General features: G+C 45.3%; 1 protein-coding gene across 4 annotated transcripts; it reads right to left on the reverse strand.

The window, feature by feature from the left end:
- Positions 1–1,646: 1,646 nt before the first annotated feature.
- Positions 1,647–20,582, reverse strand: LOC147100309 (palmitoyl-protein thioesterase ABHD10, mitochondrial-like). 4 transcript variants are annotated; one of them, XM_085967867.1, is made up of 5 exons: positions 20,481–20,579; positions 18,237–18,413; positions 12,112–12,223; positions 4,679–4,816; positions 1,647–2,218 (listed from the first exon to the last, which is right to left on the reverse strand). In XM_085967867.1, the coding sequence occupies exons 2-5, from the start codon at positions 18,407–18,409 to the stop codon at positions 1,871–1,873; spliced, it is 771 nt and encodes a 256-aa protein (XP_085823993.1). In that variant the 5' UTR covers positions 18,410–18,413; positions 20,481–20,579; the 3' UTR covers positions 1,647–1,870. The 4 variants fall into 4 exon arrangements, with proteins under 4 accessions (XP_085823993.1, XP_085823992.1, XP_085823994.1 ...); XM_085967866.1 differs by lacking the exon at positions 20,481–20,579 and adding an exon at positions 20,290–20,471; XM_085967868.1 differs by lacking the exon at positions 20,481–20,579 and adding an exon at positions 19,640–19,727.
- Positions 20,583–22,491: the final 1,909 nt, after the last annotated feature.

The raw sequence follows: 22,491 nt of genomic DNA on the forward strand, positions 1-22,491 counted from the left end.
AATGGCTCGGGTCACGATTGGGAACTTGGCACCTGGGGAATCAGGAGTACAAGCCTCATGAGTAGCACATTGGGAATAGCAGTTGGAGCTACACTATTGAGTGCCCTGTAATTATCTGTTTATAGCTTTTTAAAAGGGAAGTGATCAATATTTAAGATTGAAAAAATTTAAGTGGCATGGGACTACGTTCTTTCAAAAAGCTAGCCTGTAAAATTCTATGGGGTAGATTTTCAGCAACAGTCCCCAATCTCTAACTTCAGTAGAAATTCCCTTTTGACCATTGCTCCGGTGCTTCTACTGAAGTTATGGTGGGAGATTGGGAGTAACCTTCATAGAAAATACTGCCGTATGATCCTCTATATATTCATGCGCAAATTACACACAGACCGAAATGTCCATTGCAGATGAAATACCTGCAATCTTGCAGTGATAGTGACACAAATTGAGACTTTTTAGTCATGTCCATAGGTCATGTTTTGTGCACATCCATTGCACAAAGTGCCCATCACATGAGATTTCCCAGGAACCAATCAATAAACATTTGCTTCACTGTCTCTGCACAGATCTCTTAAACATCTTTGCAATTCTTTTTCAGCAACCAAGTTCTTATCACCCCCTCGCCGACTAATCAAAAGCAACTCCACGGGAGAGCTGATGCTGTAAATACCATTTATATCATTAATGAATGATTCTTTCTCCATCATGCGTAGGCCATGCAATGTGGTAGTAGGCAACATAGATCCGATTTTCTAGCTTCCATCCCAGAGGTTTAATGGTGAGGTAATATAATCAGCCTCAACGTCTCTGATTAGAAAGGAGAAACATCAGCCAGGGTCCCTATTCCTGCTCGCTATACAGTGAGCACCGCAGTATTGTCACACACACACTCCCTTTATAGACCCCATTGCCATGCATCCCGCCAGAATTATCGATCGGGCGGGGGGGCGAAGACAAAAATCCAATCCTACATCAGAACCTCACAGGTGTCTAAACTGTGCAGTAAGATTTTTCAGGGTGCCTATCTATTCCAAATGGAAAAGTACAGAAGGATTCACCATTCAACCCTTAGACTCATTCTCCCACAATCAAACTAAACTGATAGTTAATAGTTACTATAAAGAGAGGTGAAGTAAAGGTGATTGAAGAGGGAGAGGAAATCATGATCTCATCACCGCAGATTAATACGATGGTGATTTATATCAAGTTGCAATAAGGAAATTATTTGACATTTCACCACACACCACCCAACACCAATTTTTTCTCTCAATCCTTCCAGGGTGCCAAGTCTGTATGGAGATGGTTCCACCAGCACTGGCTGCCCAGTGTACCCACCCCAACTACTACCTATGCTGAGATAAGCTAACCGCGTAGTCCAGGGATTGAACCCAAGACTGTCTGGCTTAGTACTAAGAAAGGAAGAACATGCATTTATATAGCACCTTACAGAACCTCAGAACGTCCCAAAGTACTTGGTAGCCAATTAAGTACGTTAAGTGTAGTCACTGTTGTAATGTACTACGCCAGGGAACTGCCCCTTTCCTCAGGCAAAGCACATCAATAATGGAATTTTAAGAACCTTGTATGATATATCCTTTCTAATTTGTTTGAAGTAGCCTTTTCACTGGTGAAGTAATTCAATAAAACTGTTTTAATGTGAGGATTTATTGGCAGTTATTCAAAGTTCTTAGTTGCTGCAGGGATTTTGTCTAACCGCATTTCCCTTAATCTAAGGACGTTACTTCCAGTTCGTCGACTGCTGTTGTTTAGTTTATCCCTCTGTTATACTACATTAAAAAAAAACCCGCAGGTGAAGCCCCCATGTCAGCTGAGGATTTAACATTAACCAGAAATTGTTCCAACACACAGTTGGTCATTTCAGATCTTTTTTGGTTAACTCGTGCATTAGGTCACTAACAGTGGTGACCAACAGGTTGAGGTCGTTACTCTGCGACATGCGGTGGTCACCATTCCTGCGGAGGATGACGTCTACATCGCCACTTGCCAGCTGCTCCGCCACCTTGACGGAATTCTGCCATGGGACCACGTCGTCCTTCATGCCGTGGATGAGCCGCACCGGGCACGAGATGGCGATGGTGCTCTGCAGCACGCAGTGCTCTTCGGACTCCTTTATAAAGTCATACTTCGTGGTGTAGAAGCCGCTGGCACTGAACTTGGACGGCACCCGATACTGCCCAGTCTTCACGGCTTCATTTCTCAGCTGGAAAATGAAACAAGAGAGGAAAAAAAAAAACACCGGAATCGGGCACATGCGTGAAGAGAGAAGCCTCAACAATCTCGCACATTTATAACAAACTCAAATTACAAGTGCCTCATCTTCCGATTAGGCACTTTACAGCCTTCCGGACTCAATATCGAGTTCAACAATTTCAGATCATAACCTCGGCCCCTATTAAATTTTTACATTTTTTATCCACACCTTTGTTTTGACCCTTCCCCCTTTTTTTCCCCCTCTCCCACATGGCAGTTGTCTCCCATTCTGCCAGCGCATTTCACACCTAATCTAGAGCCATCTTTTGTCTCCATTAGTCCGATCACCATCGCATCTCGTTTTGAATACCTCTTAATGTCTCTTCACTTCTCTGGTTCTCTCATCCCCATTTCTCTCCACGGATGCTGCCTGGCCTGCTGAGTTTTTGCAGCATTTTCTGTTGTTATTTCAAATTACAAGGGCTTGGTGACACATTCCATCCTCCTTCATCACGTCAGGTGTGCTAGCACTGTGCAAAGGTGCGGACACTTCAATGCTACTTAAAAGGGGAAGCAAAGCCTGGGGGGGGGCGGGGGAAGTGCCTTTAATTTAAAATTGGACGTGACTGCTGCCAATGCAATATACAGGAAACTTTCGATGTACCGGCACCTAAAATAACTGGAAATCTCGGTTAACCGGCAAAATTCAGGAGTAGGTTCAGGTAACTTATTACTTGCCTTCCTCCATTTGTTGCTGTGCAAGGGTGTGGCTGCAGCTGTTGCTAAGCTACAGAGACGCTTGCAACTTGTGGCCATTGATCTGAAGCTAAGCAACAGGGTTTGTTGCTTTATACGGAGCTCTCAGCTCCGTATCTTTTACTATAGCTTTCGGTTATCCGGAATTTTTGATGAACCGGCACCACGTCGGTCCCATCCGTGCCGGATTAAAAAAAAAAATTCCTGTAGTAGTTGTGCATGCACAGTTCCAGTGGGTTTTTGGATGTTCTCGCCAGACCTCCCACAGATAGAAAAACAGACTTGCGTTTCTACCTCGTCTTTCACGACCACCGGACATCTCAAAGCGCTTTACAGCCAATTAAATACTTTTTGAAGTGTAGTCACTGTTGTAATGTAGGAAATGCTGCAGCCAATTTGCGCACAGCAAGCTCCCACAAACCGTGTGATAATGATCAGATAATCTGTTTCCGTGATGCTGGTTGAGGGATAAATATTGGCCCAGGACACCGGGGATAACTCCCCTGCTCTTCTTCGAAATAGTGCCAAGGAATTTTTACTTCCACCAGAGGGGGCCTTGGTTTAACGTCTCATCCCAAAGACGGCACTGCCGACAGTGCAGCACTCCCTCAGCACTGCAGTGGAGCGTCAGCCTAGTTTTTTGTGCTCAAGTCTCTGGAGTGGGGACTTGATCCCACAACCTTCTGACTCTGGCGAGGGGGGCTACCCACTGGGCCACAGCTGACACTCAGAGAGAGAGAGAGAGAGAGAGAGAGATGAGGTGAGGTGGTGGGGAAAACTGATTACTGCTGCCAAACTGAGAAGAAAATTAAAAAAAATTTAAAGTTAAATTAACATTTGTGCGCTGCTGAACCAAACCAAAAATAAAAATGAAAAGTTGAACTGGTGTTTCTATCGGCTTATGAAAGAAAACATTTATGCACAGAATGCTTCTGCGCAGCTTCCGTCGGTTCATTGGCAGCAGTCACTCGGTTTAAAATATCCAGCCGTTAACATACGTTGATCAGGTCAGGCCCCGGCATCCATTTCTCTCAATACAGCAACTCTGGGACAGACTTATAAACAGGACAGGAGACATTTGACATTTTCAAATTAACATTTTTATACATATCGGGGGGGTTTTCTCCCCCCCAAAATATAAAATGGAAATCATAACCATGCAGGGAACTGAAAGGAAATGCGATGTGTCTTAACTCCCCCGAGGACTGGGATGGCATTTTTATACTGAAAAAAAAACCCCAAATTACAGTTACAATATAAGTACGATGTTTTAATAGATAATGATAGGAAATGTTAAAAGTGCCATAATAAGTAACATGAACCCTGCAATACTGAGACCAAAGCTGGAATGTCGCTGCCCAGTTCAAGTAGGTTGCCATAAAAATGTTATACTTTGAACGTATATAATGTGACTCGTCAGTATACTGAAATTGTATGTTTAAAGAAGGTGTCAAGGGAGTGAATGGGAACAGTACACTGACAATCTATACTTAGAGCGAGTATGCAATTATCCAAAATAAAAAACAGAAATTGCTGCAAATACAGCATCTTTAAAAAGAGAAAAGACACAAAATTCTAAAACTTCACCCATCTTGTCTCTTTACAGATGCTGTGTAATTTCAGCATTTTCTGTCTTCATTTCATTTTTGCAGTTTTTATTTTTAAAAACCTTTTATTCCGGTGTTTAAATGTTGGTGTATTTCCACTCTCTTACCTCCGGGGGGAGCTGTTTGAAAGCAGTTACAAAGTGATCAGCCGCTGTCGCTACGCCAACCAGCCCAGCCACTTTCTCCGGCCTAGCAAGGGAAGCCAATAACATGAGCCATCCTCCCATGCTGGAGCCAACGATAATCTGAAATATCGAGGGTAGAGGAGGAGGGATAAGTAACTGAAGATGACATTACAGTTAAAGGCACGAACTCAACATTTAAAAAGAACTGTACCCTCCCCAGCCCAAGGTGTTAAAGAACCAGTGAAAAAAGCAGTATTGGACATTTCTTCCCCCCAAATACAATCTTTTACATTTTTCTACTATACATCAATTGTGGGGGGAGGTGTAAAAGACCAAACAATGCCACTATTGTGGTACAGCCAACTCTCCATGTACGAGCATACTGCAACCATCTCTATACATGTACTAGCTTACTATTACTCAGTCATTGAGTATATCGGCTCAGTCGTTGAGTATATTCAAGACAGAGATCGATAGATTTTTGAATATTAAGGGAATCAAGGGATATGGGGATAGTTCAAAAAAGTGGAGATGAGGTAGAAGATCAGCCATGATCTTATTGAATGGCGGAGCAGGCTTGAAGGACCAAATGGCTAACTCCTGCTCCTATTTCTTATGTTTTTATTGCTTTCTCTACTAGGGTTGCCAACCCTCCCAGAGTCTCCAGGAATTAAAGATTAATCTCCTGGTCACTGCTTTGCACAACCCAGAAGAAAACTCATAGGGGCGTTACACTCTTGAATATTTCTTCAGTTTTCCTTGACCACTTTTGTTTATTAGTTGTAAAGATGTTGGCGATGGGTGGGGGGGGGGGGAAGAAAGAGAAAGCGGTTTGACTGGGCGGTGGGAGGTCATCTGACGAAACCTGCAAGAATACATCCAACTAGAGTTGGCAACCTAATCGCTATACATGCAGTGGTGTACTGCAGCCATCGCTATACATGTACTGGTGTACTGCAGCCATCGCTATACATGCAGTGGTGTACTGCATCCATCTCTATACATGTACTACAGCAGGGTTGCCACCCCTCCAGGATTGTCCTGGAGTCTCCAGGAATTAGAGATTAATCTCTTGGACACTGCTGCGAGCAACCCAGATGGAAAATCATGGGGGCTTTTAAAAAAGTGTTTCTCATTTTCTTTGAACACTTTTATTAGTTATGAAATATTGGAGAAGCGAACAAAGGCTGTTTGACTGGGTAGGGTGGTCGGAGGTCATCTGATTAAACCTCTAGGAATAGGTCTAATGAGAGTTGGCAACCATATACCACAGCCATCTCTATACATGTACAGTACTAGCATACCACAGCCCGTGGTCCGGTGGGTAGCACTTTTGCCTCCGAGTCAGAAGGTCGTGTGGTTCAAGTCCCACTCCAGAGACTTGAGCACAAAAACCTAGGCCGACACTCCCAGTGCAGTGCTGAGGGAGTGCTGCACTGTCGGAGGTGCCGTCTTTCAGATGAGACGTTAAACCGAGGCCCCGTCTGTTCTCACGGGTGGACGCAAAAGAACCCATGGCACTATTTCAAAGAAGAGCAGGGGAGTTATCCCCGGTGTCCCGGCCAATATTTATCCCTCAATCAACATCATTAAAAAAAATCTGGTCATTATCACATTGCTGTTTGTGGGAGCTTGCTGTGTGCAAATTGGCTGCCGCGTTTCCTACATTACAACAGTGACTATACTTCAAAAGAAAAGTACTTAATTGGCTTTCTTTAACATGTACAGAACTAGCAGACCACAGCTATCTATATACATGTACCAGCACACTGCAGCTAACTCTGTACAATACTAGTGTACTAGAGGAAGCTCTGTAACATTAATGCTCATGAAGTTTTGCATTTATTATACTCCAGGGAAGCCTCTGGGGGGGGGGGGGGGGGGAAATCGCACTCGCAGCTTTACCCAAGTATTAGCTGGTTCACTGCATTTAAAAAAAAGTTTACCTTGTGTTAAACGTGTGAGCTGGATGTGCGCCGAGACGACTGTCAAACAGTGCAGGATATCAAAGCCTGACATCAGGACTGGGCCAAGTGTTAACTGAAAGGAACGGTTTATTGTAGCAGAATCCTGCCCGCCCAGGGAGCCCACCTTTCACATGTTCATCACAGGGGCTGCCTGTTGACACAGCTGTACAGTCTTGTGGTGACACTTTATTGGCAGCTCAGGAGGGGTGGTTGTGGCTCCACCAGATCCCCCACGGCATCCTGGGTCATTCTGGAGCATAGTCCCACTCTGAAAGTGAGCTCTGTGATAATCAGCCCAACACATAGCAACACCCATTTTTAGATTACGAACTCTGATATTCAATGAAGGCAATTGTTTTTCTTTTTAAATAATAAACAGAAAATGCTGGGAATACTCAAAGGGTCATCGACCTGAAACGTTAACTCTTTTTCTCTCTCCACAGATGCTGCCTGACCTGCTGAGTATTTCCAGCATTTTCTATTTTTATTTCAGATTTCCAGCATCCGCAGTATTTTGCTTTTGTGTTAATTGTTTTTTAATGTTTTGTTCCTCAAATTTCAGCCCCCCCCTTCTGAAAGCACTGTCCCCTTATTTCTTTTTATTTGTTCATGGGATGTGGGCGTCGCTGGCAAGGCCAGCATTTATTGCTCATCCCCAATTGCCCTTGAGGTGGTGGTGGTGGTGAGCCGCCTTCTTGAACCGCTGCAGTCCGTGTGGTGAAGGTGTTCCCACAGTGCTGTTAGGGAGGGAGTTCCAGGAGTTTGACCCAGCGACGATGGAGGAACGGCCGATATACTTCTAAGTCAGGATGGTGTGTGACCTGGAGGGGAACTTGGAGGTGATGGTGTTCCCATGCACCTTCTAGGCGATGGAGGTCGCAGGTTTGGGAGGTGCTGTCGAAGAAGCCTTGGCCAGTTGCTGCAGTGTATTGAGTAGAGTTCCACAGGTGTTGGCTGCCCTACGGTACCTCACCCAAGTGGCCATTCTACCTGCTAGAGCCCAAATAGTTAAGTGTTGTCCGGCTATTCGACAGCAGAGGACATGATGGCCGAGCCTGCTCCGACATCCGCACTTTGCAGGAGAAAAATCACCAAATACCGATGAGGAGTAGGAGCCCTTGGAGATTTCTCCGCACTCCAGCCCAAGTGTACTGAGGGGAGCGCTCTACTCGGAGCTCCGACACGGCAGGAGAGCCCCAGGTGGGCAGAGGAAGTGCTTCAAGGACACCCTCAAAGCCTCCTTGAAAAAGTGCAACATCCCCTCCGAAACCTGGGAATCCCTGGCCCAAGACTGCACAAAGTGGAGGAGAAGCATCTGGGAAGGCGTCGAACACCTCGAGTCTCTTTGCCGGAAGCAAGCGGAAGCCAAGCGCAAGGAGCGCACGTCAACCCAAGCACCCCACCCGCCCGGCCCCTTCAACCACCGCCTGCCCCACCAACTGTAGGTCCCGCATTGGACTCAGTCACCCGAGAACTCATTTTTAGCATGGAAGCAAGTCATCCTCGGTTCCCGAGGGACTGCCTAAGAAGACTGAGGAGAATTGTAGTCGCCTAGTGCTATCCCAGCTGATAACTAGGAACAACCAGGGATCTTCTACTCTGTAGATACACACCACATTGGGCAAAGCTTCTGCCACAGAAACCATTGGCGAGCTCTGGCAAATAAGCTGAAGTGCTTTATTTCCCCCCTCGAAACAAGCGGACAAATCCTCAGGTAAGCATTACGAGGGTGATATTCATAGCCCTTCCCTGGAGCATTCCTTCAAAAGCAGCAGTAAGCACCGTTTTGAGCAGGATATTAAATTGGCTGGCTCTGTTATTTTTGTCTCCGGCCCGTCACATTCAAGTAGCACGACGACATTTCAGCAATAGCGGCTGCACATTTCGTGAGCACGAGAACCTTTCAACCGTGCAAATTAAAGAACAATGTTGCAGTGAAACCTCAGTGTCCCAGGTTGTGGCTAACAATTCACAGGGGCAGCCATAATAGACAGTATGCCTGCCCTGCAAATATCGAGGTAAAGAGATTTTCATAGAATGATGCAGCACTGAAGGGGGGGCCAGTCGTGCCTGTTGCATCTCTTTGAAAGAGCTATCCAATTAGTCCCATTCCCCTTTCCCTATAGCCCTGCAAATTTTCCCCTTCATGTATTTATCCAATTCCCTTTTGAAAGTTATTACTGAATTTGCTTTCAGGCAGCGCATTCCAGATCATAGAAACATAGAAGAATAGGAGCAGGAGTAGGCCATTCGGCCCCTCGAGCCTGCTCCACCATTCAATGCAATCATGGCTGATCATCCAAATTCAGTACGCTGTCCCTGCTTTCTCCCCATATCTCTTGATCCCTTTAGCCTTAAGAAATATATCCAACTCCTTCTTGAATATAATTTAATAAATTGGCCTCTACTGCCTTCTGTGATAGAGAATTCCACAGGTTCACCACTCTCGGTGAAGGAATTCCTCCTCATCTCAGTCCTAAATGGCTTACCCCTTATCCTTAGACTGTGACCCCTGGTTCTGGACTCCCCCGGCCATTGGGAACATCCTTCCTGCATTTAGTCTGTCTAGTCCTGTTAGAATTTTATAGGTTTCAAGGAGATCCCCTCTCATTCTTCTAAACTCCAGTGAGTATAAGCCCAATTGACCCAATCTCTCCTCATACGTCATTCCTGCCATCCCAGGTATCAGCCTGGGTGAATCTTCGCTGCACTCCTTCCATGGCAAGAACATCCTTCCTCAGATCATCATAACTCGCTGCGTAAATTTCCCCCCCCCCCCCCCCCCCATGCCGCCTCTGGTTCTTTTGCCAATGACCTTAAATCTGTGTCCTCTGGTTACCGACCCTCCTGCCAGTGGAAACGGTTTCTCCTTACTTACTCCATCAAAACACTTCATGATTTTGAACACCAATTTCTCAAATTGCATGCCAGCCCTTTCAGGATTATATTTCTGCCAAGAGGGCAGCCTGCTCTGAACACACGGCACCAGGGCATCTTGGGAAAGAAGCACAAGCATGTTTGGTAAAACTATGACCCCCCCCCCAACCACAATCTCAACTGGGCTGTCAGGGGGGGGGAGTCCCAAGGGGGCCTTTGCTGCTTCCCAATAGCGTGACTCTGTCAGAGACCAGGGAGCAAGTCACCTGCCGCCCTCCTGGTTGTAGCATGATGGGATTGTCTGGGAGGCGAGGAAATGCCTAAAATCTCTTTATCCAAGGAAATTCTCTTTGCCTCCCTATTTAGTGGTGGATGCCTAAAAAAGGGCAGACAATATAAAGAGGGGTTTGAAAAATATTTTAATTAGCGTACTCTTTTATAAAAAAAAAAAAAATCTATGTTTTGAGCGCTTAAAAAATTATTGTTCCCCGATATCTCACAAGTCTCCCAACTCTGAGCAGTACAGACCAGGGGAGGTCCCAGGTTTCAGCTCCAGTCTTTGGCAAGGGTGCTATTAAATGGCCACAGTGCCCTCCCCAGGTTAGGGAAGGGTTACAATGAGCCTGACCGTATCCACTGACCTCTGCCGTACAGTGTACATGTGTGGGCAGCGCGCGAGGACAGGATCAGGCCCGGGCCAGTGGTTAAAACCTCGGCAACAGTTCACGGTCAAGGTTCACACACGAGTGATGACTATCTATTACACATGGATCGGACTAAGTGACCTAAAATAGAATGCAAGAATAAATATATTTCATCATCTTTCAGGCGACACCCAAGCTATAACAACTATTGGAAGGTCTGATTTCCCCCCCATGACAATGAGGCTTTTAGTCTCTAGCGAAGGTTAACTTCGCCCTATCTGGGGAACCATGGGCATCATTCTGGGTCCCATGAAGCGGCACAGTCCATTGGATTACCAATGTTCTGCACTCCCATGCCAACCTATGTAGTAGTCCTCAATTTGAGAATAGAGACAAGCAATGTTCCCTCTGATTTTCTTTTGTGCGCGGTCCCTTTAAATTTGCTGTGTGGCTGTGCGCGTGTTATGTCTTCCAGCGGCAGCAGCTGATGAGCGGCCTGCGCGGGACCTTTGACTCGGTGAGCGGCTGTGCACCTTAGGGGGAACATTGGAGTTAAGCACTTTTTAAAAAATTTGTTCATGGGATGTGGGCGTCGCTGGCAAGACCAGCATTTATTGCCCATCCCTAGTTGCCCTCGAGAAGGTGGTGGTGAGCCGCCTTCTTGAACCGCTGCAGTCCGTGTGGTGAAGGTACCTCCACAGTGCTGTTAGGGAGGGAGTTCCAGAATTTTGACCCAGCGACGATGAAGGAATAGCGATATATTTCTAAGTCAGGATGGTGTGTGACTTGGAGGCGGTGGCGTTCCCATGCACCTGCTGCCCTTGTCCTTCTAGGTGGTAGAGGTCGCGGGTTTGGGAGGTGCTGCCGAAGAAGCCTTGGTGAGTTGCTGCAGTGCATCTTGTAGATGGTACACACTGCAGTCACGGTACACCGGTGGTGGAGGAAGTGAATGGTTAAGATGGTGGATGGGGTGCCAATCAAGCAGGCTGCTTTGTCCTGGATGGTGTCGAGCTTCTTGAGTGTTGTTGTCCAGATGATGGGTGACTTTTGATCAAACCATCAACATCCAAGAGATTGGGAGCTTGCATGGTGGCTCAGTGGGTAATTACACTGCCTTGTGGGGTACGGAGTCACATGGAGCAGCAAGATCCAAGATTCAATCCTTTGACTGTGCAGAGTTAAATGATTTCAGCTGAAATGCTGGTAGGTGCACTATGATTGGCCTCAGTGCCCTGGCTGGAACATGTATGTACACGGTATCGGGCTTGGCTTTGATACAACACCAACTTGCATTTATATAGCGCCCTCAATGTAGTGAAACGTCCCAAGGTGCTTCACAGGAACGTTATCAGGTAAGTTTTGACACAGCCACTTAAGATGATTATTAGGACAGGTGACCAAAAGCTTGGGCAAAGAGGTGGGTTTTAAGGAGCGTCTTAAAAGAGAGAGAGGTAGGGAGGCGGAGAGGTTTAGGGAGGGAATTCCAGAGCTTAGGGCCTAGGCAGCCGAAGGTACGGCCGCCAATGGTGGAGCCAAGGAAATCAGGGATGCACAAGAGGCAAGAATTGGAGGAATGCAGATGTCTCAGAGGGTTGTAGGGCTGGAGGAGGTTACAGAGGTAGTGGGGGGTGAGGCCATGGAGGGATTTGAACACAAGGATGAGAATTTTAAACACTCTCCAGTTAAATGCTAACACTCACTATTCAGGCATTAGCAAGGCATTGGAGAGCTATCAGTTGCCGTGGAACTGTACCCTACCACGAATGACCATCTTCAGGGGAGAACAGGAGGGACGACAAAGGGGGTGGTGGGGAAATTAACAAATGATTGTTATTTCACAATTAAATGTAGGGAAAAATAAGTTAATTACAACTTGGTAAATGAACAAAGATAATGATGCAGCTATACACAGGTTTTCAGTGCTGACCTGAGGCCCTGTGGTGAGATTGTCCAAGACCATTAGCACATCATTCTTCCAATCTCCTAACAAGCAATCCTCGGAATTTCCATCTGAGCTGCCACAGCCTGTGTAATCAAACCTAGACATAGAAGCACAGACCAGTCCAGATAAATGATTGCCCGATAAAAAAAATATTTCTGTCAAACTAAACTCATATTTTAGACAAAATTCCACACGGACATGATCCGTATCATGACCCTCGGCACCTCTGCATTTTAAATTTAGAAGTATTATCTTTCCATCATTAAAACATGCCAAGTTACTACAGTGCAGCTGTGCCAAGTTAATCTATTTCATCAGTGCTGGAATGATAAAGGTTACAGCCAATGGGTGGCCTGGCAGTTCTAAAGCTGTAAAATAATGGACTTCCAATGCAGGAGGGAGGGCGCTGGACTCTAGCTTAGTCCATTCCTTTTATCATTAGGGAAAATCTTTGGACAGACCACAAGCATGTTTTCCAGGCCTCTCGGCAATGCCCGTCGTCACAACTTGTGAAACTAATAATGCTGGATTCTTTTTAATCTTAGCTAGATAGATAGATAAATCACCCAGAGATCAAAAGGTGTATCTCTATCTGTATTTTTAAATGACTCATTGTTGGGTTTGTGAGGGTGCTAAAGAGCTAGGGAATTGCAGATCTAAAATGGTCTCCACTCACTTTACTAAAATCTAAAATGGCTGCTCAGAGACACTCTTTCATCTATGTCTGAATTAGATTACATGCTTTACATTGTAGTGAACAATTAATGTTATGATTCCCAGGATCGGGAGACACTGAAGTGTTGAATGAGCTAAAGTTGCAGACAATGTGTGTTTACCTGTTCATTATGACCTTCTTAATGTGGTACAAGCTTAAGAAAAAAAAACACAAAAATCAGCACCATTGGTGACGCAAGAAAACTACTAGGCATTTGGTCAGAGTATTAAACAAGGCTTTAATCAACTGTTTCACAACATGGAAGTCTAGTTATCCTTCACTAGTTCCGGTTTACAAAATGTCCCTGAGCAAGCTGGACCTGTGCCCGAGTATTTATACTCCCCCTGGACAGCGCCACCAGCAGGCCACCCAGTATATTTCATAAGTCCTTTCTACATAAATGGCACGATTTATTGTCAATTGGCACATATGAAAACAGTATTGTTACTTTGATCATGTTCAATTGAAAGTCAGTTCTTCAAAGGAACCAAGGGTTATCAAAAAAAAAGGATCTTTCTGGGTTCAGCAATTCTGCTTGGATTACTGCTGTTTTTCCAAGATGCAAAGTGGGCAAAATTAAACTTTGGTGGGGTGCAAAACGGGCAGTATTGAATCAGCTCCCTGTAATACGCTCCGCCTGATTTTCCTCGCTATTGCACCAGATGTACATCGGGCAGCCAATTCACTACTGCCTGTTTTGCACCCCCAATCAAAGTTTAATTTTATCCCAAGAACTCCATAAATATTTTATTGCAAGACATCACGATAGTTCATGTGGAAACTGTAGCATTACATATGCCATGAAGGAAGACCTGAAAGAATCTACTGGAAAAATATCTGCTAGGCTATTTTTAAACTGTAGAAAATGTGAAAAGTGTAAATTAACCTCTAGTGGACCGTACCCAGATTTTTGTTTGTATACATTTATTGTGCTGTATAATATTTACCTCATATTTCTGCCATTGTAAAAAATTTTAGTTGCAAATAAATTTGATTAGTTGCCTTAGCCTGCAGAGAGTCTTTTGAAAGACTGAAGTAGTAGTGGGAATCTTTGCAATCAGGGTTAATTGTTAGACCTGTGCTATGTTAATTCTGCTAGGCAAAAAGCAAAAAAGTCAGAGATTTCAGTCTGGAATGGATACAGTCCATTGTGACAAGTCATGCGAGCGCCAACAGTCCTTGTTTATTAAAAAAAAGGAACTGCAACACTCTGAAATCGGAGTAAGAATGTGGCCCAGGGTGACTTACCGCCTGATCTTGCCTCCCTTTGTGTGGTAAAGTGCCCGACCTCCACCAGCTGCCCCTCCTCGGTTAAGTTTGGATATGCACCATGTAGAGAATCACGAGCAGGAACATGTGTCCGACCACTCTGTGAAGCTCCAGCACTTTGCACCATCCTGCAGCCAGACAGGCCGTCAAACTATCGCTTCAGACATGACGGCCTCAGACTATAATTTGTCAGGTTTTATCAATTAATAAGACAGACGAGTTAAGTGCAAAGGTTTTTTTTTTTTTTTGCACGATTATTAAGCATAGATTTATTTGTTCCCATGGAAACTGTAGCCTAGCATACAATTCACAATGGGGAACAAACAGATGTAGATGAGTCTTGTTTTAATAAAGCTTGCAGATTTTTCTTTTAAATTTGAAGTCTTTTTTTTTTTAAGCACACGCACGTTACAAATATTGAAAGCACCAGCTTTGTCTGCAGCTCAAGTACAAAGGGGGTGAAATTCCTGTCAGTTTCTCCCCATAATTAGCAAATTTGCATTCCCTGCATACTGTATGTTACAAAGCCAGATATTCCCATGATTAGGGGGTGATTGTGCCAACCTGGGACAGGCTGGATGGGCCAGCTTGTCTTTTTCTGTCCTTTTTCCATATACAAGAACGTTAGCAGTTCACCAATTAGGGAGGAGAAAAAAAGAGCCAACCTTCCTTTTTACTAAGAGGAATTTCATTCTCTTCAAGGCCACCTTTAGTATCTCTCAGAAGTCATAACATGAAGGCTACAGATTAACCAGTGGAGCAGTGTTAAGAGCAGCCTCGCCTACCCATTACCAGCACTAGTTAGTTCTTTGGGTCTTCAGGTCCTCAGTTGTTTCAAGCCTCAAATTTATTTGGCCAGACTTTGAGCATTGTAAGTGCAATTCAAAATCATATCTCGTGAGATTATTGCCAAAGGGAATATTTCACAAGTCTAGGCATAGGGCATGGTATCAACTTTATAACCCTTTATCAGAGTTAAATGTAAATGCTGCTACCAAATACTCAAGAGTGGTATTTACATAGGAAGTGTCGTAGTGTTAACCACACTTCCTAGCCACCCAGTCCAGCTACAGATCATCTTCTGTGTAACAAAACGTCAGCCTTGGCTCAGTGCCAGCACTCTCGCTTCGGGGATAGAAGGAAGGTTGCAGGTTCAAGCCCCACTCCAGAGACTTAAGCACCAAATGCCAGCTGACACCTCAGCGCTATCCTGTTGGAGGCACAATCTTTCGGATGAGACGTTAAAACCGAGGCCCTGACCATGCCCTTTTCAGGTGGGCATAAATGATCCCGTGGCACTCTTCGAAGAGCAGCAGGGGAGTTATTCTGCTCTCCTCGACCAACACCGTCAAAAAACAGATCATTATCTCATCGTCATTTGCGAGATCTTGTTGTGCACAATGGAGTTTTACTACAGTGACTATTTCAAAAAGTGCTTAATTGGCTGTGAAGTGCTTTGAAACATCCTGAGCCCTTGAAAGTTGCTACAGGAAACTTTGGTTTATCCGGAGATTAACTGTCCGGAATGCTCGATCCACCGGCAAAAATCAGGAGCCGTTTCGTTAGGTTTTTTTTTTTTTTCTTTTTCTTTTCGTTGCTTTTTTTTTCCCCCACCAGTCAGGCTCTGCAAGGTCTCGCTGAAGCTGTCGCTAAGCTACAGAGACGCTTGCAAGGTACGGCCGACTGTTTAGAAGCTGTTAAGCAACAGGGTTTGTTGCCAGATACGGAGCTCAAAATCTCCATATGTTTCAACATTAGCGCTGGTTTGTCCGGCAGTTTTGATGGGACGGCAACAGCTCGGTCCCGTCGGTGCCGGATATCACAACGTTTCCTGTATATAAAATCCAAGTTCTTTCTTTCCAACATCATCAGCGGAACAAACCGTCAAGCACAATAGAGTCCAGGAGTAGGATCGGGATCTCAAAATGTTGAGTGTTTGGAGGGAGGGTGGGAGGGGGGGTAAAGTTTGTGTGATGAAATCACAAACATGTCATAAAGTGCTTAATAAAAGGAGCCAATTAAAATGTTAAGAATTAGCTGATATTAACTCTGATGCACAAGAGTACATTTCACTTTAAAAGTACACAGGTTTATCAGGACTATTTACAGAGCAAATATATTTTCTGCCAGTGCTTAATAAACACACTCAACAGAGCAGGTGGAGTCCAGTGACCAAACATTGAGCAATAAGAGTGGAAAAACAGCGGAATACGTCAACAATTTCTATCAAAAAACAAATATAAATTTAAATGCGGAATATTTTGTAGATTAAGTCAGTAGGACATTAGGTGATCTGTCTGTTTCTCTCCTTGCTATTCTATTTTATGTACATAATTGGTCATTTTGATTCACTGAGTTAGTGGGCTGCAGGAACATTTAAATGTCAATGTTTAGAGCTGAGCAAGCATGGTTAACCGAGGGGGCGAGACAGCCAACTGCACCAATGGTTTTATCATCCTAGACTGTATCAAACGTGTGTGTCTGTGTCTGGCACCCGAGAGGGGAAGTTGGGACCAGAAGGGTGTGACCAGCTGTCTACGAGCACTAAATTTTGAGCTTTGACTTTTCATTTTCTCTAGTAAATTTTTATAAATTATCTAAATGTAAATAAATGATCTAAAGTTTCAGTGATTTCACAGTACAATTCATGCTCCATTAAGTCACGTAAACAGCAATTATATCAGCTTACTTCCTCCGTGAATGGGATGAGGGGAGAGCATCTCTAGTTGGTCAACAATCCCACTAAACTTTATTTTCTCATAATCCTGATCCATTCACTATAAAGATCAGAAAGTAAGTATAGATGAGGGAGGCCATTCAGCCCATCTATTTCATCCATGGTCCGCGTGATTTCCTGGGCTGCATTAGATCACCCGGCGGGGATTTTCCAGAGTTTTTTTTCCCCCCTTATTGGCCCTGGGTTTTCATCTGGTTTATTGCCTCTCCCAGAGATAGCATGGCTGTGGGGGGTACGAAGTGGCTAGTCAGGATGCTCCAGCCATCATGATCGTGGGGCAGACTTGATGGACCAGCTGGTCTTTTCCTGCCCATAATTTTTGTACATTCACATCCTTTCATAAAAACCTACAGACCTCTTAAAACCGACAGACCCCTATCACAGTTTCATGTGATACTGAGTAAGGTAGCATAGTGGTTATTTTACTGGACTAGTAATCCAGAGGCCTGGACTAATGATCCAGAAACCAGAGCTGAGGAATTTAAATTCAGTTCATTAAATAAGTCTGGAATAAAAAAGCTAGTATCAGTAATGGTGACCAAGAAACTACCAAATTGTCATAACAACCCATCTGGAAATCTGCCATCCTTACCTGGTCTGGCCTATATGTGACTCCAGACCCACAACGTGGTTGACTCTTAACTGCCCTCTGCAATGGTCTAGCAAGCCACACAGTTGTACCAAAACTGCTACATAGAAGATTTACTGCAGTGGTTCAAGGCGGCAGCTCACCTACCATCTTCTCAAGGGTAATTAGGGATGGGCAATAAATGTTGGCTTTGCCAGCGACGCCCACATCCCATGAATGAATTTTTTTTAAAATACAGTGGTTCAGTTGGTAGCACTCACTTCTGAGTCAAAAGGTTGTGGGTTCAAGTCCCACTCCAGAGAGTGGAGCACAAAAAATCTAGGCTGACACTCCAGTGCAGTACTGAGGGAGTGCTGCACTGTCAGAGGTGCAGTCTTTCAGATGAGACGTTAAACCGAGGCCTTGTCTGCTCTCAGGTGGAAATAAAAGATCCCATGGCACTACTTCGAAGAAGAGCAGGGGAGTTCTCCCCAGTGTCCTGGCCAATATTTATCCCTCAAACAACATCACAAAAAAAGATTATCTGGTCATCATTACATTGCTGTTTGTGGGACCTTGCTGTGCGGAAATTGTTGGCCGCATTTCCCACATTAAAACAGTGACTACACTTCAAAAGTACTTCATTGGCTGTAAAGTGCTTTGGGATGTCCTGAGTTTGTGAAAGGCACTATATAAATGCAAGTCTTTTTATCTAACTGCCTCTTGAATGGTTGCAGTTTTTTCCTTCACTACCCTACCCAGAAGCCCATTCCAAGTAGCGCTCTTTGTTTAAAGAGATCTTTGTGTGCTTGAGACAGTACCTGACAAAGGAGCGCCCGGACGAACGACAGTATTCCTCCAAAGCCAATGCTTTCTCTCCATTCATATTGGACCTGAATCCCGACAGGAAAACAACTCCAGGGTTCTGCGCAGAAATTCTGTGATAGGCCAAACGAGGCAAGGGCAGCCTTGTGAGGAACTGAACCGAAGACATTGCTCTGTAACACGAAGAAAGAAAACAGTGAAAGTCATTCGCTGCTGAAACTAGGGATATATTACTGACAAACTCAACGTACATGACAACAGTCTGAAGTTATTTGGGGTTTTTTTTGTCCTATTTCCACTGTATGCCCTTTATGTTCCAAAACAACAACAGCAGTTTTAATATCTTCAAAATAAAGAGCACAAAAACAGGCCATTCGGCCCAAGAGGTAAGGGAATCAAGGGATTTAGGGATCGGGTGGGAAGGTGGAGTTGAGGTCAAAGATCAGCCATGAACTTATTGAATGGTGGAGCAGGCTCGAGTGGCCGACTTCTGCTCCTATTTCTTATGGTCTTAGGTCTATACCGGTGCTTATGCTCCACACGAGCCTCCTCCCAGCCCTCTTCATCTAACCTTATCTGCATAACCTTCTATTCCTTTCTCCCTCCCTGGCCCAAGGATGAGCAAGCAGAGACGTGGCATCCACTACTTCTGGTCTGGCGGAGGTCGGCTAACTCAACAAAGAGGTTGGGTTTGTTGGGATCGTTTGGATTTGTGTGGCTCATTCCCACATGGGGAGTGTCTCTCTAGTCTGTTTGAGGCTAGGTCACTCTTCAAAATGGCACCTTAAATTGCACTTTTCAGTTTGTGTCAGCTGTGGCTCAGTGGGTAGCAGCCTCGCCTCGGAGTCAGAAGGTTATGGGTTCAAGTCCCACTCCAGAGACTTGAGCACATAAATCTAGGCTGACACTCCCAGTGCAGTGCTGAGGGAGTGCTGCACTGTTGGAGGTGGCATCTTTCAGATGAGATGTTAAACCGAGGCCCCGTCTGCTCTCTCAGGTGGACGTAAAAGATCCCATGGCTCCATTTTGAAGAGCAGGGGAGTTATCCCCAGTGTCCTGGCCAATATTTATCCCTCAACCAACATCACAAACAGATTATCTGGTCATTATCACATTGTTATTTGTGGGAGCTTGCTGTGCACAAATTGGCTGCTGAGTTTCCTACATTACAACAGTGACTCCACTTCAAAAAGTACTTCATTGGCTGTAAAGCACTTGGGATGTCTGGTGGTCGTGATAGCCGCTCTATAAATGCAAGTCTTTTTAAATGGGGTCTTCACTCTATCTCGCTCTTGGTGATCAATAATCTCTCTCTCTCCTCCTTCTGGGCTTGTCTCAGGCACCCCACCCCGATGATCTCTCTCATCATTGCAATTCAAGCTCTCTCCTATCTGCTCACCCTGGTCCTGGAGTCTCCACCCCGGCAGCTCAGCCCTCCCACAGCAGACACTGCGGACAGCTCCCCCGCCCCAGGGACAACCTGCGGTTCCAGGTGGCAGTGAGGGGGACTAAGACCCGGGACCGGACCTGGACTGGACCCGACCAGGACTCGGACCCGGGATCGACCTGTACCCGGACCAGACCCAGAACCGGACCTGGACCAGACCGGACCCGACCCAGACCCCGGACCCGGGACCCAACCCAGACCCGGGACCGGACCCAGACCCGGGACCAGACTTGGACTTGGACCCGGACCTGGACCAGACCTTGGACCAGAACCAACACCGGACCGGGACCGGACCTGGACCCGAACCAGGATCGGACCTGGACCCGAACCAGACCCAGGATCGGACCTGGACCAGGACCAGAACCAGACCCAGGATCGGACCTGGACCAGACCCGGGACCGGACCTGGACCAGACCCGGGACGGGACCGGACTGGACCAGACCCGGGACCGGACCGGACTGGACCAGACCCGGGACCGGACCGGACTGGACTGGACCAGACCCGGGACCGGGACCAGAACCAGACCCTGGACCGGGACCAGAACCAGACCCAGACCCAGGACCTGGACCAGAACCGGGCGGGAAACCACAACCTTCACCTACCTTGATTGAAGCCGAGTAACAGCTACGGGCACTCAACAGGGACAAAAAACATACAAGGACCGTCCCTCCCCTTATTTCTTCTGGTTCCCTTTCTCTCAATTTCTTTTTTTCCTTCTGTCTTAATTCTTGTTTTCATTTTTCTTCCTTTTCTCGTTCTCTCCTCCCCCTTTTGCCTTCCTTCCGTTGCTCACCCATTTCCTCATTCATTTCACAGCCGCACTCAATCGAGTGGGCCAGAGTTTTTTTTCGGACGTAACTATCCTGTATTTTGAGGTTCCCCGGTTTAATCTATTTATTTAGTTACTCATTCGCTCAATTCATTAATTCTGTTTATTATTTGTTGTTGGCAATGCATTAAGACATTCATTTGTTTATTGAGCCTTTTAAAATCAATCAACAATTTCAATTAATTACTTAATCGTTTGGACAAAGCATTGGATTAAGATATTCATTCATTAGTATGTTCATTCATTCAGCCTTTTGTCTAATATTAGCATATTTAATGAATACTAGTCAATTGCATGTGTTATTGCCTCAAGCCAGTTAATGAATATACAGAAAAGAAAGACTTACATTTATATAACCCCTTTGAATGGTATTTAATATTATCTTGCTGAGGTCTTGCCTTTCTCTCAGTTAATTTGTTGTACATTTCATCCTTTATTAGTACTGAAACAATTGGTGTTTTATTTTAGCATGTAATTGGTTTGTTCTGTGTTAATTCTCTTGTTTAATTAACTCTTCAACGCACTTTAAAAAAAATGATCAGCAGAGGCTTACTTCTAGTTAAGCCGAAGATAAATAAAACAAGATTGAATAATGTTGTAACAACAACCTGGTTATATCAGGGACATACAATACTGTAAGAAAAATAATACTTGTACTTGTATAGTGTCTTATCAAGTGCAAACATCGAAAGACGGTTCACACAATTAATTGTTGTGTAGCCAAACGCAGATGCCATTTTTCCACCAGCAACATAATGCTGCAGGATATTTAACATCCACTCAAACCGCCTCCGTTTCATATTTAGCTGAAAGACAGCACCATCAACAATACAGCAATCCCTCATCACAGCACTAGTGCCTGCCTAGTTATAGTGCAGAGTTTAAACCCACAACCTTCTGAGTCAAGCTGACATGTACTAGATTAATATATAGTACTGAAACGGGTCTCATCAAAGTCACAAATGACATCCTTTGTGACTGTGACAAAGGTAAACTATTCCCTCCTCGTCCTTATTGACTTGTCTGCAGCCTTTCACATGGTTGACCACTCCATCCTTCTCCAACACCTCTCCACCGTCGTCCAGCTGGGTAGGACTGCACTCGCCTGGTTCCATTCTTATCTATCTAATCGTAGCCAGAGAATCACCTGCAACGGCTTCTCTTCCTGCTCCCGCATCGTTACCTCTGGTTTCCCACAAGGATCTATCCCTGGCCCCCTCCAATTTCTCATCTACATGCTGCCTCTTGGCGACCTCATCTGAAAACACAGTGTCAGTTTCCACATGTATGCTGATGACACTCAGCTCTACCTCACCACCACTTCTCTTGAACCCTCCACGGTCTCTAAATTGTCAGACTGGATGAGCAGAAATTTTCTCCAATTTAATCTTGGGAAGACTGAAGCCATTGTTTTCGGTCCCCGCCAAAAACTCCGTTCCCTAGCCACTGACTCCATCCCTCTCCCTAACATCTGTCTGAGGCTGAACCGGACTGTTCACAACCTTGGTGTCATATTTGACCCTGAAATGAGCTTCCGACCACATACCCGCAGCATAACTGAGAACGCCTATTTCCAACTCCGTAACATCGCCCGTCTCCGCCCTTGCCTCAGCTCATCCGCTGCTGAAACCCTCATCCATGCCTTTGTTACCTCTAGTCTTGACTATTCCAATGCACTCCTGGCTGGCCTCCCACATTCTACCCTACGTAAACTTGAGGTCATTCAAAACTCGGCTGCCCGTGTCCTAACTTGTACCAAGTCTCGTTCACCCATCACCCCTGTTCTCGCTGACTTACATTGGCTCCCGGTTAAGCAACACCTCGATTTTAAAATTTTCATCTTTGTTTTCAAATCCCTCCATGGCCTCGCCCCTCCCTATCTCTGTAATCTCCTCCAGCCCCACAACCCCCCGAAATAACTGCGCTCCTCTAATTCTGCCCTCTTGAGCATCCCTGATTATATTCGCTCAACCTT

This window comes from Somniosus microcephalus, chromosome 26 (assembly GCF_052327205.1).
Source record: "Somniosus microcephalus isolate GS21.2 chromosome 26, FLI_Smic_1.0, whole genome shotgun sequence".
In the NCBI taxonomy this organism is placed as follows: Eukaryota; Metazoa; Chordata; class Chondrichthyes; order Squaliformes; family Somniosidae; genus Somniosus; species Somniosus microcephalus.

What these genes read in the sequence shown, in the direction of transcription:
- LOC147100309 (XM_085967867.1), bottom strand. Translation starts at nt 18,409, where the DNA reads ATGTCTTCGGTTCAGTTCCTCACAAGGCTGCCCTTGCCTCGTTTGGCC. An exon ending in TCCGGGCGCTCCTTTGTCAG is followed by an intron (nt 12,224 to 18,236) that starts GTACTGTCTCAA and finishes TTCTATGTCTAG; the next exon opens with GTTTGATTACACAGGCTGTG. An exon ending in TCAAACAGCTCCCCCCGGAG is followed by an intron (nt 2,219 to 4,678) that starts GTAAGAGAGTGG and finishes TTCATTTTCCAG; the next exon opens with CTGAGAAATGAAGCCGTGAA.